Source organism: Apaloderma vittatum, unplaced genomic scaffold, assembly GCF_000703405.1.
Source record: "Apaloderma vittatum isolate BGI_N311 unplaced genomic scaffold, ASM70340v1 scaffold7430, whole genome shotgun sequence".
In the NCBI taxonomy this organism is placed as follows: Eukaryota; Metazoa; Chordata; class Aves; order Trogoniformes; family Trogonidae; genus Apaloderma; species Apaloderma vittatum.
This window is the reverse complement of record NW_009692807.1, coordinates 48,580-67,055: the sequence shown is the minus strand read 5'-3', so window position 1 is coordinate 67,055 and position 18,476 is coordinate 48,580. Positions and strand designations below refer to the sequence as shown.

Here is an 18,476-nt window from a genome sequence, read left to right as displayed (position 1 = left end):
GCTGGGGTGTCGGTCCGTGCCGGGAGTACGAGGAGCTTCTCTCCCTGGGGCTTCTCTGCCTTTGAGACCCGAACGTCTTCGTCTGCCTTTTCAACAAAGTCATTTTTTGCCGAGACATGCAGAAACGGCAGCGCTACTTCAAAAGAGGAGGGAAAAAAAGAACCAAAAAACCCGGTCACCGCGTCTGCCGTGCTCACCCCGGCGGACTTGCCGCTGGCCGGGGCGCCATCAGGGCCCGAAGAGTGAGCCTCCGCGTGTCTAAAATCGTCTCAGGGGCGATGTCTGCGGCCAAGCGCATCCTGCCGAGACGCAGAGCGTGAGCGAATCCCACCCAAACGTCAGCAGCAGAGTTCATCAGGTGCTGCTGCCGTGCGTATCTCCTGGCTGTTCATGCAAATGATGTCTTCAACCTCTTGTAGAACAGAGGATCCTGAAAGATTTAAATACTCACTTTAAAACCTGGCTCTCCTGGTCTGCCTCCGACAGCAGGCTTAGCGTGAAAGCACGCAGTCACCTGGGGAGTAGGGTTCTGAGCAATAACTTGCGTTTTGCTCCGGACACAGGCAGGGCTCAAACCAAGCTCAGCCCCCGGGATGCAACAGGACGCAGCGGCATGTAGTGCTGGCCTTGTTTTTCCCTGCTTCCATGTTTTTTCAGGCTTGCAGCCTGCTGTCACTCCTCTCCTCTGTTCTTCAGAGCACTTCATCATGTCCCAAAATCTGATTCCTACCCACAGCTGACCACAGACATTGACTGGTCAAGCAGAAATCTTACTTTCCCAGCTTTCTGTCCCTCTGAGGTTGCCAAATGAACACAAAATGTTATTAAATAAACCATCAGCTTATTTCATTTGCTGCTGGGTATTATTTTTCCATCTAAGAAGCCATTAGGTACTGCAGCCTTTTGCCTGGACTGCAGCTGCCAGGGCCAAGCGATGGAGTAATCATCCATCACATGTAGAGGGGTGAGAGTGGACACCCCCAGTCCCAGCTGCACGTGGTGGGAGACCTCAGGACGGAGGTGGACCTGTCCACCAAAGCATCAGCTCCATGCCCGGAAGCAAAGGACAAAGCTGGCAGATTCAGCTGCAGCACCATGAATACCCACGTGGGTTCTGAAACTCATGTCCTGGGGAAGTTCTAGGATGTGCAAAGAGCAAAGCTGTCCTCCTCATAATGGCTGTTCTGCACTTGGGTATTTCTGGTGAGAAACGTCTTGAGCGTGAAATGCAGAATACATGCTGGAAACATCTTCAGAAAAAGCTTCCTGCTCCAGGGGAGCAATGGGGACATGTGGCCACGGGATGTACCAGCCCCAGGACCCTCTGCAATAGGTCAAAGCAGAGCAAAGACACAGAGGGTACCAGAGCTACCAAGGGAAGCTGGAGTGCTTCGCCCAGCCTGCCTCCCTGCCAAACCAGACCCAGATTTCCCCACCCAACACAAGGTTTGACCGCAGGTGGAGCTCAAGGCCCCCAGCTGCTGATGACACCAGGACACAAGCAGAACCCAGGAACCACCAACCTTTTCACAGAGGAGAGGAATATCCAGAACCACTTCTGATGCTCACCCTCTTGCAGCTGCCCACAGACCCCTGGGTGAAAATACTTTTTTCCCCTTAGGATCAACAGTGAAGCCAGCAAGAACAAAACCTCATTCTTTAATTTCACCTCTGTGTCATGGGCCAAAGTGGTTGCATCCCACCAGGATGTTGGGGAAACCACTACCAGGACAGGACTGGGGGACGAGACTGAAAATAAATTACCTTGACTGATACCACTGACAGTGATGAAGATCACAGCGTTCAATAGAGCGAGGGCTCCCACCACTGGGCTAGGAGAGGCTGAGGAGGTGATGGCCCCTGGGATGGCTGTTCCCCTCCAGAACATCTGGATGTAACCCCCAGGACAGCCAGAAATGCAGGGGCAGGGTGAGGTGGGAGGCACACCACGTCTCCAGGCTCCTCATCCTACTTGATGGCCCAAACCACAGATAGCTTGGTTTCTTGGCACTGCAGGACGAAAAGGGCTCCTTCTGTGAGTGCTGTTGGCCGTGCTGAGCTGCGCCACTGTAACACAATTGCTGGTGCTTTTGAAACATCCCATTTTCCCAAATTGTCTGCTCTTTTTTTCCCTAATTTTCATCCAAATCTTGTTCTGTTTTTTCATTGTTTCAACAGGGTTACCCACTGGCAGGTCTAAAGGATGCCAAGGTGCAGCAGGACAAGGGGGAACGTCTTTTCCTAGGAAAGAGCTGGTTAAAAAGGTAGTGAATAGAGGGAATGAGCAACAGGCAGTTTTCATCGGGGAAGCCCAGAAGAATCTGTGATGGCAACTGCAGTCTTCAATCCAGTTATACACGGTCTGGAGAAGGAAAGTGCAACGGCACAGTTTGTTGCTGACAGTCACATCAAGGAAGCAAAGACAAGGCTGAACACAAAGAACTGTAGAAAGGTTTTCCTGAGGCTGACTGAGGGGTCCTGAAAAGGTTTAGGAGGCAGATAAAATGCAGCATGGGCAATCACAGAGTGATGCACTGGGAGAACCCAGTCCTGCAGCCCTGGGTTGGCTGTCGCCACTCAGCCAGCCATGAGGCCTTGGCACTGTGACAGACTGAGCTGACCTTTTGCGGAGCTATGCCAAGGAGAGGTCAAAAAAAAAAAATAATCAAAGTTTATGTCAGGAATTAGGAGGAGAAAAAGTAGGAAGCAAGATCCAGCAAAGGTTATTAGGTATAAGAACATTTCTTGCTTAGAAATCCCAAGACGCAGACTGTGGGAAGTTGGCAAAATGCTTGAAAAAGCATTGCTTGAACGGATTTTTCCAATTCTGCTGGGCTGGTCATCATCAGTCACAGCGTCGGGGCTCTCCCCAGGTACCCGTGGTATCCCTGACTTGGCTGAAACAGCCTGCATGGCACACTAAGCAACACGGAGCATCCCAAGTGTTCACTCGGCGTCCACCACCACCGTCAGGCATAGTGGGCAGGGGACTCCTTAAAGCAGCACCAGCTCCACTTACAGAGGGCAAAAAAGCCGGAGGAGCAAGACTAAGGGCTCTTCCCATAGTAACACCTCCCCATTCCCAAACCACTAGTAAATGGGCTCACAAGGCAGGCGGCAGTTGTTGTTCCCAGCGGAAGGTGTTTACATTAACCTTCGCATTGGTGAGCAGTTACTAAATGTAGCCAGGATGGCTGGAACTGCCTTCAGATTAAACGTATCCAAAATAGCTGTAAACACAGTCGCGTTCCCTTGGCCTGGAGCACCAACACAGCTTCCAGTGAGGAGCTGCCAGCCACGTCTCTGGGCCGTGGTGCCGCTGATGCACTCATAAACCCATCAAACAGCATCTGGGCTTGCAGCCCTCGCAAGCTGTGGGAAGCGCTGATCCCCCCACGGCCCCATCCCAGCACAGGGCTCTAAGCAGCACTCCCCTCCCTGCAGTGCCAATGGGGCCTGCGGAGAGTGGAGAGACGGGAACAGCAGCAATCCCCAAGGAGAAAGCTCTTCTTCTTGCCTCCCCACTTGCAGGTGTTGGCTTCTGTCCCTCGGTACCTCAAAAGGTGCCTGCTGAAGCCGGACAAACCGTATGTTTAAATACAGATCAAGTTTTCAGCCACGAGAAGAGCCTGTCCTCGTGGCCCCTTCTGCCATCTGTCTGTCCATCCTCCCTGATTGGCCAAGTGTGGGACAAAGGGGTGCGTGCACTGGGGCAGTTATCTTTTCCTCCATCTCCTGCCCCTGAGAGGATATCCTGACAGCATTTGCCTTCACCTACTCAGGCCCTGACATTTGTTCCCTTCCCAGCAGCTTCCTGTTTGGAATATTTCCTTGTCTCAGCTTCCTCTCCTACTTGTGCCACTGAAATCAAGGCAACTGTCCCAGGAGCATCAAGCAAACAAGGTGTTGCACGCCACTTTTTATGCCTTCAGCGTCTTCCACAGCAAACCACATCCCACCTGCTCATCGAGCAGCCCTGCCAGCTTGCCACATCAGGCAGCAAACCCACTACGGCAGCCTCAGTGCCACCAGAGACCCCACCACGTGGCTGTGGTTGCCACCCCCTTGGTACCGCCGGGAACAACCGCAGCCCCCTGCACGTGCAGGGATGATGAGCTACACCAAGCAGATACAGGCGGACCTGCAATGGAAGCAGCTCATGTAGAAGTCACACCAAGTTCAAACAGGGTCACCAACACAGGCCGTCTGGCACGGAACACTGATCGTTAAAGCAGAGAGAAACCCTTAGATTATATTTTATGCATCTTACTCAAAACCAAGTCATCTGGAAAATCCCAGAGAATTCAGATGCAAAGGTCTAAATCTTAACAATGCTCCTGGCAAGGGTCTGTGTTTTGTTTGCACTATTTAACAGCGTCTTCATAAAGAAACAATTGCCTTGGTTAAAGAAAATAGTCACTACAAAAATCCTCACCTTGGTGTTCAGCCGGTAAGAGTTCCATCAGTTACACTACTCTTAATGCTGGTCCCAGTTGGGTTGCTGGGGCTCCTGCACACAGTGAGGGGTCTGGACCAGGTAGAGAGAAGCCACAGAGCTGCACGCTGCTCGGGCACCAGGAAGGGTCTGGCCTCAGGAAACTCGAGGCAACCATTTATTTTTGCATGGTTTTGGAAATGCTTCCTTTAGCATATAATGCATTTTTCTCCCATTTGTATATCTTATTGCCCTCAAATATTTAGTTTTTTTACCATAAGTCTAACTTTGTTATGTACATTTGTGCTGAGGAACTGTAACCTATTTCAACATGTGGGGCATTTTTTTTTTTTATGAAGGCAATGCTTTTTCACACACTCTGAGACAACTGATATGTGGTAAAACTGGTGGCCTGCCTAGCATTGTTCACATGCCCTCTCTTCACTGCCACATGTGAGGCAGGGAAGACATCCCAGCAGGTTCAAGAAATCTGAGGAGTTGGGATTTGCAGGTCAGGCACCTGTTTCTGCCCTATGGCCAAGATGCAAGTGTGCCAGGCCAGGTCTCCAGGTGCCACCCCCCTCCTTGCTGCTTCCATCCTGGATCACAGCTCTGCAGCAATTTTCTCTTGCAGAGAAAATGGCTGAACAGGATTATATTGCTCATCAAAAGGAGCCTCACACTGAAGCAAGCCATGATTTAGAGCAGAATCAGCAGATGCCCAGATAATTATCATGTTGGGAAGCGTTAGCATTGCAGGGTACGATTTTTCCCTTGCAAGGAAACGGTAAGTATGGAGATGAGGGTTATCCAATTAACCAGGCTTTATGGAGATTTCCAAATGGCATGTGGCAATGCTCTTAAGCGCTTAAAGAATGCCCAAAAGCTTTTAAAGAGACTGAGCTGCCATGGGATTAGTAACTGGTGAAAGGTCAGGAAGTGAAGAGCAAGAGCAGGACTGCATCTTTCAAGGGAGGGTACTGGTAGAGCTCCTGAGGGTCTGACCCATCCTGCACCTCCCTGAGCTCTCTGGAAAAGACCAGGACATAGCAAGGTGACACATGTCCTGCCCCCACCTCGCCCCCTGTGTCATAGCAGGACTGCCACCAAGGGCAGTGAAAACAATAGACAAAGGCTGACAAAAAAACATCTGTGGTGAAATCCATGCTTCAGGGCAGGGACATATATGGTTTAGCGCTCAGGGGCAAAGGTGAATCACCTCACCCCTCTCTTGTGCAACACATGGATGAAAGGAGGAGTGGCTGGTGCCAACCTCATCTGCTTCCAAAACCATCAAGCAGCTCAAATTTGTGTGCAGTTTCTTTTCCTGATTGCCTGCGTCTGCTCCTGCTACATCTGCAGGAAACAGTCTTGAGTTGGTTTTAGACGTACCTGTGCTGGAGATAAAGGGCAGCTTTGTAAAGAGTGGGAAATCTAAGGATCAGCCGGGGGAGAGGACATCCTGGGGGGAGAAATAACCACAAGCAGGGAAAGGGCTCATTGCATTTGTTGGAAAATGCAAGAGGGAGGAGTGACACAAAGTCACAAGTGCTGCGTCTCTGCTTGGCCAGCCATGCTCAGTTCTGCCTCTGTCCTTTTGGGCTAAAAGGAACAAGAATCACTTGAACCCTCTGGAGTTCCCCGAGTGCTGGACCAGCCATGATCCCTGTAGTGGGACCGTTTAGGACTGTCTTCACAGCTGGAGGGCCTGTTGTCCAGACCAGGCCCCAAGCTGAGCACCCTGGCAAGCTGCCCCAGGCAGAGCACACAGGGGCAGAGATGCAGAAAGGAAGCTCAGCAATACTTGCTATTCATAGGGAAAATCTGGCTTCCCCACGCCACAGGATCTCCACGTCCATGAGTCATTGTGCTCCCCAGGAAGCTGACCTGTACATGCTGGAGCCAGACGGACGGGAGCTCCAGGTCATAGAGGGGTGACTGGGACCTGAGCTGCAGCAAGGACAGCCACAGCCAGGCTTAGTCATGGCCAGCTGGGTCCCAGATTGATGCTCCTGTGGGCTGGGGTGGGACTCACTGTCTGGAGCAGCTGCCCCTGCTCACAGCCTGTTCTGGTGACACATGAGGTTAGGGAGGGTGAGAAGTCCAGGTTGTTTTTGTGAGCTGGGAGACACCCCTTCATCCCCAGATAGCAAACCTACAGAGGCACCCCCAAATGTCTCTGCAGAGGCTCAAGGCTTGGAACAGACTGACCAGCAGGTGAAGGTATAGAATCATAGAATTATAGGATGGTTTGGGTTGGAAGGGACCTTGAAGACCATCTAGTTCTAGCACCCCTGCCATGGGCAGTGACACTTCTCAGTGGAGCATGTTGTTCAAAGCCCCGTCTGATCTGGCCTTGAACACTTCCAGGGAGGGGGCTTCAACAATATCTCTGGGCAACCTGTCCCAGTGTCTCACCACCCTCACAGGGAAGAACTTCTTCTTTGTATCTCATCTAAAACTACCCTCTTCCAGTTTAAAGCCATTATGCCTTGTCCCATCACTACATGCCCTTTTAAAAAGTCCATCTCTAGTGCTCCTGTAGGCCCCATTTAAACACTGGAAGGCTGCTAAAGGTCTTCTCAGAGTCTTCCCTTCTCCAGATTGAACAACTCTATGCATGGGAAGGGCAACAGCTCCCAGGTGCAAAACTTCCTAGGTGCAGAACTCCCACAGACCCAGGAGCTTTGCTGGGCTCACCTGCCTGCCCTCAGCTGCCACAAGCTTTCCCTGGCAGCCTCAGAGGCAGCCAGCTCCACCCTGTTGGTACCCGCAGCGTCAGCATGTGCCGGAGCTGGCAGGCGTTATGCTGGCAAAAGCCATCAGACATGCTTAGCTCTAGGAAAAAAAAGAAAGCCATAGGGCCAGCGTGGCTCATAGCTTCAAGCAGAGTGTAAGCAAAAGTATGCGTTAGCTGGCATAAGTCATTTTCGATACACAAAAGGAACAGGGGTACTTGCTTGCACAAGGTCTGTAAAGAAAACTTTGCAGGGCAGACAAGCCAGAAAGCAGAAGGAAGGAGGAGGGAGTCTACATACTCACACTAAGGACTTTCTTTGGTTAGATGAAGGGCCAGGGCCAGGTCTGTGTCACTCATCACACTTTCTGAGACATGCCACTGGCCTGATGCAACCCCTGCTCCAGCACAAAGAAAGCATAATGGGCCACCACCACCAGTGCTGGGGAGAAACACAGGAGTTGCAAGATCTGCTATAAAAACATATCCCTTTACAACCTACAAACCAAAGAGCTGCTGGTAAAGGAGAATCCCCTTCCACCCACCACTTCGGGTGCTTTGTGTGTAGCAGAAAATATCTGCTGGTACAACCAGATGGACAGGATACCCAGGCTTCTGCTTTCAGACACAGTTCTATGAACAGCCTTCAAAGGCAAAATCACCAACAAGAAAGAAAACAGTTGGGAAAGTATCCCCAAAATTTTCCAGTCCTGAGTTTACAGTGCATTCGCTGCTTACTCACTTCTTGCTAAGTCTAGAGCACCCGGGTCGGGCCCCCACCCTCTCCTCCGGCACAACTACTCCTTGGAAGCTATTTTTTCCCACGCTGCTATCTAAAAAAAAAACAACAAAAAACCCTCAAAAAACTGGCGTGAAAGCTTTTATCATCCTGAAAACATGCCAACTGTGGAGGCAACTCTGTGTCTCAGACGCCTGTTTCCTGGCAGATTTTAAGTCCTTTGCTCAACTGTTAGGATGGCGGGGGCAGGAGATGCCTGCAGCAGCAGGCTGTGAACTGTAGTTTCAAACACTCACATATTTAACTGCTGCTAAATACTCAGGAGACTAACATTTTCAAACAGCGGGCTAAGAGCTAGACACACAGTCAAGTGACAGCGTTGGCCCATCCAAGGTAAAGAAAAGGTGTGAGTGTGGTGGCCGGTGATGCTGTGCTGGAGATGAAGGGCCACCAGCACGGGCATGGCTGTCAGGAAGCACTGAGTGGGGTCACCCCTTCCCCTCCCAGATAATGAGGCTTCAGCTGGATTGGCTCCCAGTGGTTTGACGGGGAAAGATGGGACCAAGCAAGCAGGCTGAGGAGGGGTAAAGTGCCAGATGACTGTGCTGTTGGTGTCTCAATTTCCAGTGACCAGCTCCGGCCACAATCCCCACAGATGGCAACCTAAAGGTGCTGGCATGTCCACATGCAGGCCGGGGAAACATGGGGACAGCCCCATATAGCCAGTGTGCCACCCTGGAAAAGCTACACAAATCACAAAGCCACTCACCCTGGTGATGCTTTTCGGGGCTCCAAAGTGCTCAGAGCTGGTTTTGCACTCAGAAATCCATTTTCCACTCCAGCTCCAAACTGCCTCATAGAAAAAACTGCACAGGATGAGAAAAGGATGCAGTCCTGTCAGGCTTTACTCTTTCAGAGCTAGAAGGCAGTGATCTCTTGGCACATGACCCACAGTAACATCTACCCCAGTACCTACCTAAAACTAGCCTTCTGCCAGCTGAGGATCTTTCTTAACATTGCAATTCAGGCCATGCAAGAATTGCTCCAACTCTTAAGTTACTTGGAACTGCCTGTGAAAAGAAAACTAAGTAGTTTGGGATGACAGGAATTGATAGTCTTTCAGATTTGTTTTCACCCTAGGGAAAAGTTACTAAGAAGAAACTGGTCTGGAACAATCCAACTAAGGATGGCCTCACTCTGTGCAAAGATGGCCAGAAAATTAGAGCTTGTCATACGAAATCACCGCTCTCGCTGGATCTCTGTAAAGCACAGTCATCATGCACTGCATGTATCTCTGAGGGCAGGGACACGATCCCACCAGTAGTGCACAACGCCGCGTGGCATTTTTTAAACTTGCCTGTGGCTTCTCTCCAGTTATTGCACTCATTTGTGTTGGGGCAGACCAACGCATTGCTGCTGCTGTAAAAGGAAACATGAGGGCACAGCTTGGCTACAGCATGACCCAGCCATACAAGGAGGCCAAGGGCTGCTCGTGAGTCATGTGTTATCTAAAAAACACAAGACAAAAGGAGAGCTTTAAAGCTCCTGCCAAGTACAGAAGACAAGCAACAGAAGTCCTCCAACGTGCCGTGCAGGCTGCATTCTGTCCCTCCTGCCCTCCAGATACACTTTTCCATCCCTCCGAGTGCCCTGTTAACTAAAAAGAGGAGCAATCTTCATCCTCCCTTGTAGCTGGATGTCTTCACCTTCATCTCTCACCTTCCCTCCATTTAAGCACAAGGATGGCATCTTTCTCAGGAGGCAGCTACTTATGAGACAGTAAAGGCATAAGCAGGCTTACGGATAGAACCACCCCAGAATCATTAGCTTGGTCCAAGTCCCAAGTCACATATTGGGCTGTTGGGAGCCACGAGTAGCAGGAGCAGCTGCAGGTCACAGGCAGGAGGTGCCATTACTGCACAGCCTCCATGTCCAAGGCCCAGCTCTCCAATGTGGTGCCCAAGCTGCATAACATGAGCAGAAGAAGCATGGCTGCAGCTGGGACTGACATTTAGAGCTCAAAATCCAGCATGGCCTTAAAGAAATCCAATGAGATACTGTTAAGAGAGCAAGCAGGAACCAACGAGGAGGTGGGGAGATATTTCAAGCTGCTTGACCCCACCACAGCCCTCTGCTTTCCAGACCCTGGGTCCTGCAGGGCATTACAGCATGCTGACAAGCAGTGCAGTAGCATTCACCTCCCAGCACTGGCACAGGAGCTGTCAGGAAAAAGGAGAGCACTGCCAGCCCTCTGCCAGTCCGAGAGCAACAAGGTGGAGGATGGGACATAACCAGCATCTCCCTGTGGCCTCTGCCAGCAGGGCTGTCCTGCCAGGCCTTGGGGAAGGAGGGGTGGCATCCTTCTAACAGCAAGCAGCAGCAGTGACAGCATCTGCACTGCCAGGGCTAAGAGCAGGCTTTAGAAAAACTCCTTTTGTTCAACAGTGCCAGCCTAGAGGGAGAAAAAAAGCAGCATTACTAATGATGCATGAGACAGGTATGATCAAGGTGCCTGCGACTCCCATTGCAGGTGGTTTTAGGCACAAACTTGGTAAGAGTCAGCAGCAGCTTCTATGCATTGTCTGGGCATCAGAGTGAATTTCTTCCTTAAAGGTTGGACATATTCCTCATAGTTGACCTGAAATAGGCAGGCTGCTTTTCCAAGGTTAAGAAGCATTGGAAAATTATTTATGTCATTCAAAAGACAGCACTGATTTGTTGAGGTGTCAAATTGGGATCATCTCAAAAAGGAAACGGCCCTCATTTCAGTTGTTCTCACAAAAATTCACTGAAGTTCTGTGAAAATTGGTCTTTGGTAGAAGGAAAGGCCTCACACCCCTGCAGCAGTTCCCAAACACAAACATGGAAATTACTGGCTGAGTTCACGGCCTGCATCCAGGACATGTTTTGGGATGCTTCATATAGGGCAGGTCAAGCAGGGAACAGGACACAGGCTGAAAGGGACCAGCATCATCCATGGAAAACACAGGAGGAAGGCAAGTCTGAGTTAGACGTGCTCTGCAATGATTTCATGTGGCTTCTGTTGCACACTGCAGCAGCACTCTAGCAGCAAACTGTACACATGGAAAAAAACCTATTCTTTCAAGTCATTTTTCCAGAGATGGGAATAAGCTCCTATTTCAATTCATATTTATGAAAACAAGAGCCAGGCAAACTCAGCACTGTGTGCAAGTGTGTTTATTCCAAAGCTAAATTTCTCACATAAAACAATTTCTCTGAACAGCAGCATCAGTCCTTACACAGCTGTACAACAGCCTTCCTGGCTCCAGGGCTTGGGGTCCTGAACCATCTCAGCAGAGCAACAGGGAATGTATTTCCAGAGTTGTCAGAAAGGGAGAGGGAAATGACAAAAACCAGATACATTGCCACTGGCACAATTTAAGAAATTGTGCTCACCAGAAGAGGTGTCAAGACACTTTGCAGGTACCTTAACATCTGCAAAAAGATCTTGCAGAACACCCTGCTCTCTGCAGGCTGTTCATCAAGGAGCAGCTGCCACTGTCAGGAGAGAACTGCATTATTCCTGCAGACAGAAAACAGGACTGTTGGATTTAATAATCTGCTGAACTGCTTCCAAGGACTGAAGTGGCTGAGAGGTCATGTTAGTGATGTGCTCCTTTGCAGCCTGGGGTCCTCGCACCAGCTCCAGCAGGCACGTTTGGTCCCAGCTGACACCCTAGAGGGGTTTACCTTCTTCCTCCTGCCTCAGCCTCTTGGAGAGATGCTCGCTGATGGCCATGAGTGGGTTGGCTCTGTATCTGGGATCAGCGATGACCTCATGAAACCGAGCCACTTCCTCCTCTCTGAGGAAAGAAAAACAACACACAAAGGCTAAGTGCCTCATGCAAAAGGAACTGAGCAGATAAGAATAGAGCTCATAAAGCAGTGACTCTCTGTACAGACATAATGATCCCGGGTGTAAACCTCAGAAAGAAACAGTGCAAGAAATAAACCTAATTTACCCAAGGGCATAGCTCAAATTGCTGGCAACTTCATGGGAGCCAGAAACTTGATCTCGTGCCACAGACAGAAACAATCACGTTAGTGTCCAGCATCACTTGGAAATGTTTTCTTTAGATCTTTTCCCTCCTAAATCAGGAACAAGAGATTGTGGGTATCTGGTAGAACACTACGAATGAAAACTACTTCAGATTGCACTAGCACAAAAGCAGATTCTGCTTTCAAGTGCTCCTGATGTACTGACTACTGCTCAGAATAGAGGCTTGGTAATCCTATGTGCAACACTAGTCAGACACCATGGGAGCAGCATGACAATATTACCTCTGCATGCCTGGTCACAGCTTGTTGCTGTGGAAATGGTCTTGTCCTAAAAAGCAAGCAAGCAGGGAGGAACAAGAACAGAGAAGGAGTATAAAAAGACCTGAGTTTTGACATGTTTCATCCATTGTGGCCTCCTCCTCTCCCTTAGACAGACTGCCAGGCTCTCCACAGCCCAGCCAGACACACATCTCCATGTTCTCTGTAGTTGCTGTGGATTAGCAGAGCGCTCTTCAGCTTGCAGCATGCAGCTACTTTCCTCCCTAGTATGGCCCTCCCCTTCGATGCCAGCCCTGCCCTGCCCTGCCAGAGGAACAGTGAGAGAAGCCAAACCTGAAGCTTGAATTGTGGCAGTTGGGGCAATGAGGTGAGGCTTAAGGAACCTCCATCCTGGGAAATGAACCTCAAGACCTTCCACCAAAATTTTTCCATCCAAAGAAGCACAGGCTTCCCAGATCACCATGGTAGGGTACGTGCCACTACTCACTGCATCTGTTCAGTCTTGTGCAGAAGACAAGGGCACACAGGGGATCACTGGTTTGCTAAACCATAAGACTGTGGTAGAATTGCCTATTTGGATTTAACTCTGTACAAAACTCGTTTCTCAAGCAGTGTTCCTCTCCCATGAATTACAGCACAACGAGACACTCGCTGGTGGCACTCAGGGCCGTGACCCTTGGGCTTCTGCAAAAAACCAAGGAGAGATTCATGCAGAGAGGCAGAACTGAGCAAGAAAGGCATCGTAGCATCAACCCTGGCCAGTTTCAGAGAGAGAAGGTATTCACAAGAGTGTGCTGACTGTTCTCCTCACTCTCAGTTTGAATGGCTCAGAACTGACAGAAATCCCAGAAAGCAAACATACCAGATCAGAGTGCTTAGCCCCAGGACAGCTGTGCTGAGGGGAAATGAAATTCTTGATGCTGGGTGGCAGTGTAAAATACACAACAGCTTATACAGAAGACTCAGGAATTGCCAGACCAAGACCAGGAAAAGCATTTAGTGTTTCATTTTACAAGAAAAGTTTTGGCAGATGCCAATGGACAGCCGTCCTCCCGAGGGATGTACGGTGTGTAAGTTAACATCCCAGAAGGGTTCTAACAGAGCAACTGTAGCTCCTCATGCTACACAGAGTTCCAGGAGCTCCTAACCTACACAACTGCAGGGAGCTTTCCTGAAGGCTATCACCTAGAGCTACATGGGCCAGGTGTCGTAAGAGACTCAGCCACAACTGGACGCTGCAGCTTTAACTCAGCAAGCCAAATGACACACCAGCTGGTTGCTAACCACATAGTCCACGCCATACAGAGGGACACAGAACAGACACACTCACCTGGTACAGCCAGAAATTACAACTGTGGCCAGGAGACAGTTGATGTGGGTTTGCCCTGAAACTACATGGACCATACTCAGTAGGCCCAAGCCATCACTTTCTTTTCAATGAGACAGGAAAAGTGAACTCGTAAAGGAGCAAGTGCAGTTTCTCTCTTCGCTTAGATTTTACATGAGACAGAAGTGGAAGCAGATTGAATCCATTTAGAATTGACTGACTCTGATAGGAACTGATACAGAGGGACACCTACAAACATCCTGCACTACATAAAGGGGAAAACTGAAGCTGCCACCTCTTCTAGGGCCTTCAGATATGTAAGACTGGAACACTGGAACTGGTAACCTAGAGAAGCTGCGTGATCTCCATCCTTGGAGATATTCTAAAGCCATGTGGATGTGGTCCTGGGCAAGGTGACAAGTTCTACATGCTTGAGTAGGGCAGTTGGACCAGATGACGCGCAGAGGTTCCTTCCAGTCTCTCTCAACCATTCTGTAACATTCAGCAGGTACTGGACACTCTGATAACTGGGTACTTACAAGAGACGGTGTTTCTGAGCTTGTTTCATCAGACAGAAGTATGCTGGTTCTGCCTTTGCTTTTACATGGCTGTGGAGAGAAGAAACAAAGTAAGTGAGTTATAGACGAGCAGTAATTTATCAATTGCTATAGAGATGGAAAGAGTCTAGAAATTCTGCATCTGCGTTCCCAGAAAGTATAGGTAATTGTATCTAAATTATCCTGAAGGACAACTATTTCCACAGCCAGGTAGTAATGGAGATGCAAACTTCTGTCATAGACTGACAAAAGCTTAGGTGTCAGGACTGAATGGGCATTAGGTAAATGAGCTAAATAAAAATCGTATCACTTAGTTCTAGATCAGGTCATTAGGCGTTCATGCCCAGATCCCTTTCTCCTTATCATTAACCTCCAGGTCAAGCTGATACTGTTGCTTAGAGAAAAGATCCCATCAAACTTTCCCTCACCACCAGGCACGTGTCACTTCTGCACATCTCGTGTTCCTTGCTAACACTACGGAGCTCCAGCATCAGCAAACATCCGTTATAGACAGTGCCACGGTTACTCAGCAAGAAGAGGGAACTGCCAGCCCTGCTTCGGATCCTGCAGTGGGACCACTGGGGTATAAGGTGTCCCTTACATTTTAAGATAAATAATGGCAATGTTCCTTTCTCCCCATGAACACATTTCCTCCCCAAAGGTTTGCCAGTTTAAGGCAGTTGCAGATTAGCTAGAGTGAAAGCACAACAAGAGAGCTTCAGCTTTCGCCACTAAACACAGGTCCTAAGAATTCCATTGAATTTACAAGGTGATGGACTCCAGGAGCACAGGATGGTGCACTATGTGCACCTGAGGCACAGTGGCAAGCACAGATCTGCACTCTCTGCCCACATTTCTTACTTCTGGGTAAAGTTCGAGGATACCAGAGGTGTAATCTCACACTGCACAGGATGCTGGAAGCACATGGTGCCTGATGCCAAGCAACAGCAGAGATTTACCACCAAAGCCAAGTGCTGAGTCCAAGCAAGAGACACACAGGAAGGGCAGCAACTGCTTTTGAGACTTGAAGTGCATATGGTGAGTTGCTGGTAGAACTGGACATCAGGGAAAGGAGAAGAAACTTTCATTCTTCAGGATTACACAGAGGTAAACAGGTGAAACAAATGGGAAAGAAGGTCTGCCTCCCACTCTGATTCTCCCTGGGACTGAGCGCCAGCACACAACCCAAGGGGGGAAGAGGGTCTGCCTCTCACTCCCCTGTTGGGGTAGGGCTCAAAGAGGAATTTTACCCTAAAGGTGGGTGCTGGGGGCCAGGGCCTCCCCCATCTGAACTGCCCCAGAGCTCTTCAGCTTTCTCAATATGACATTCCCTCCCCTTCTCTTCAAGACAGCAGGATCAGGTCTCTTACTGGCAGTCTTACAGTGACCTCCTCTTATTATTTCCCTCTCTTATCTACTACCCTCCATCCTTTCATTCTTCAATTTTTTCCCCCCATTCCTCCCTTGCCCCACATTTCTTCACTTCACTCACTTCCATCATGTGTCTCTACTTGACTAGCTCCTGCTCTTCCTCATCTCTCCCTCTCCCCATCACGGCCAATTTTTTTTGTCCTCAAGGGGGAATCCTGGTGGACTCAAGCTGCTGAGGGCTGCCCCCATCACATCTGAATCACCCTCAGCCCAGCACAGTGTGCCACAGTGTCCGAGCTGCCTGTCAACTCACACAAACCCAGACAGGGTGGATGTATGTGAGCCAGCTTTCCCAGCACAGAGCCTGTGCAGCAAAGGGCAGCCAGGCAGATCAATGCCTGTATGCTGCTCCTCTACCCTTCAGTCCCTCTCAAGGACACCGTGGCATTGCCGGCATTATACAACAGGCCTGAGAGCTCGTAAGGAGCAGTGATCAGCAAGAGCAGGCAAACAGCTACCAGGTTCGAGCAGTTCCTGTCACTCTGCTGCGTCCACTGGTAGTGCAAGACACAGTCTGAGCAGGAAGCATCTCCGCTCTCTCCGTGTCTATTAACTGCTCTGCACAGGAACAGTGTAATGTCCCAGATTGCCTGGATCAATCACAAAAGCACAGAGAAACCCCTTCCTAGGTTGGACAGTGTTATGGGTTTGTGCCTGGAGGAGTTTTTTGTACTCAGGGCAGGGAGGCATCTGGAGGGTGGCTCCATGCAAAACTTTCAGAGCCTTCCACAGCCCCAGGTAAAAGTCAGACCCACCTCTGGCCAAGGCCAGGCCAGTCAACACCTCTGTGATCAAGGTATTTAAGAGGGGAGACTTGCTTGGCCAGCCTCTGCCTCTTTTTGTCACTTTAGTCTCTGTGTCCCAGCTTTTGTGTTGGGGGAGTTTTCCTGTCTGGAGGAGGGAGAGGTGAGAGAGAGACGCGTTAGGTCTGTGAAGAAGGCAGGGAGAAGGGCACTGGCCAGAGCAGAGCGTTTCTCCTGAGCCCTGTGGTGAGTGAGAAGGCAGGAGGTGATTGCCTGCAAGCTGAGGGTGCAGGGTACGTGGAAGACCCCATGCCAGGGCGGAGAAAGAGAGACCCTGCAGGAGTGGAGGATGTGCCCAAAGTGACCCGTGACCCCAAGGAGGATCCCACACTGGCGGGAAGGACCGCATCCCCCACCCCCTGCCCTCCTGGCACTGATGGAGGGGAGGAGGTAGCTGGGAAGAAAGGGGGTGGGGGAGAAGTGTATTTAAGGCCATGTTGTATTTATTTTCTGTCACTATTCTACTCTCATCTAATTGATAACTGGTGGTGGTAGATTAAATTTAGGTTTTCTCCCCAAGTTTACTCTGCTTTTTGCCCGTAAGTGGTGAATGAACCCTTCCTGTCCTAATCTCAGTCCTTGAGCCTTTTTAGCCGAACTTTTCTCCCTCCCCATCCCAAAAAGGATGCGGGTGGGAGGAGGCATGAGAGAGAGCTGCATGGTTCTTTGGCGTCAGCCCAGGCAGACGGCTGAAACCACAAGAGACGGCAACCCACAGTTAACAGATCAAGTGTGCCACCAAGCTGGCATGGCAGTCCCTTCAAAGATGACGGTGACAACGCTTAAAGGGAAGCCTTTCTAGAGTATATGCTAGGCCACAGAAGACCACATGTGTAGCTTCCCCGACAATGGCACAGGGCTGCCTGAGGACGTACAAGCCCACTTTTGCTCTCGGCCACTCCACTATTTTAAAGGACTCGGTGCTTCTGAAGGCTTCTCAGTTTGACTCAATAGCTCTGCCCCACCAGCCTGGCAGGTTTTAAAGGCTGATGCCTGAATTTCCTCCATCGACCCATCAGCATGCTGCCTGCTCACTTGGACCGTATTAGTAGCCCTGTTTCATTACACTTCATTGCCTTCATTCATTATAAAACAGAATAAAAACCTCACTGTAATGCTCTCTTACCCAGCAGGAGATCAAATTCCTGGAGAATCTAATCTTTTATTAATAATGCTGACAAATCACCAGAGTATTACCCTTCATTTATGTAATGATTCAAATCCTATAAAAGCCTCCTCTGATTATTTCAAACACTTATGCACACCCATCCTCACGCAGTCCAGGAAGCCACAAGCCAGCAAAGCAAAGAAGAGCACTGCAGGTCCTCCCTGCCATTACCAAGGGGGACTGCTTTTGGGTTGGCATGTCACTGGCAATCTGTGTGACATCAGCCAATGACAATCATCTCCCACCTCCGCTGTGCTGACTGCAGATGGTGCTGGCCAATCCTGAAATTCTCAGCCAGGGCTGGTCTTCTCTACCCTGCTGTGCCACAGCCCCACTGGCTTTCTAGACAACAGAGACAGAGTATGAGCTCGGGTTTCCAAAAGGAGACAAGGGCTGCCACGCTCCCACAGGACGTCTGGGCCTGAAGAGAGAGGGAGCTGACAGAGCTTCTCTGAGGATGTCAGGCTAGAAATCCGTGCAAGATCTCTGAACACTTCCACGTGTGCCGTGCACCCTCTACCATGAAGTATACTACAGAAGACAAGAGCAAATGTAGTAGCTGGAAGGACCGTTTTGCCCAGTTCTACCTTGAAGCAGGCTGCAGCAGACAGCCCGAGAGGGATAAGGCCAAGGCAAGCGTACAGCCACATCCTCTCCAGTATTTGCAGCTCAGAGACCCTGTGCCAGCTGCAGTTCACACACATGCAGTAACTCTCGAAGGAGCTTCCTCATTGCTAGAGGCTTCCCTCAGCCATGATGTCCTGCAGCAAGGAGCTGTGCTGAGCAGTGAGCCTTCTGCATCCACGAGCTATGTTTGATGTCTTTTATTTCTCATACTGGAAAAGATGCACTACTTCCTAACCACATGACACTTGATTTTATAGACTATTGCATTCCCAAGCCTCTTTGCCTCTATCTCCTGTCCAGGCTGAGGACTCCCCAGCTCACGTAGTGACTCCTTGTGCAGTAGCTATGCCAGA

The 18,476-nt window shown here is 50.0% G+C and overlaps 1 protein-coding gene across 1 annotated transcript in view; it reads right to left on the bottom strand.

The window, feature by feature from the left end:
* Positions 1–11,608: 11,608 nt before the first annotated feature.
* Positions 11,609–18,476, bottom strand: part of FAM207A (family with sequence similarity 207, member A) — a gene marked incomplete at its 5' end in the record, with an annotated part of 54,139 nt that continues 47,271 nt past the window's right edge. The window contains 2 exons of the mRNA XM_009869158.1: positions 11,609–11,735; positions 14,077–14,145. Coding sequence (XP_009867460.1) covers positions 11,609–11,735; positions 14,077–14,145 — 196 coding nt within the window. The remainder of the gene's footprint in view (positions 11,736–14,076; positions 14,146–18,476) is intronic.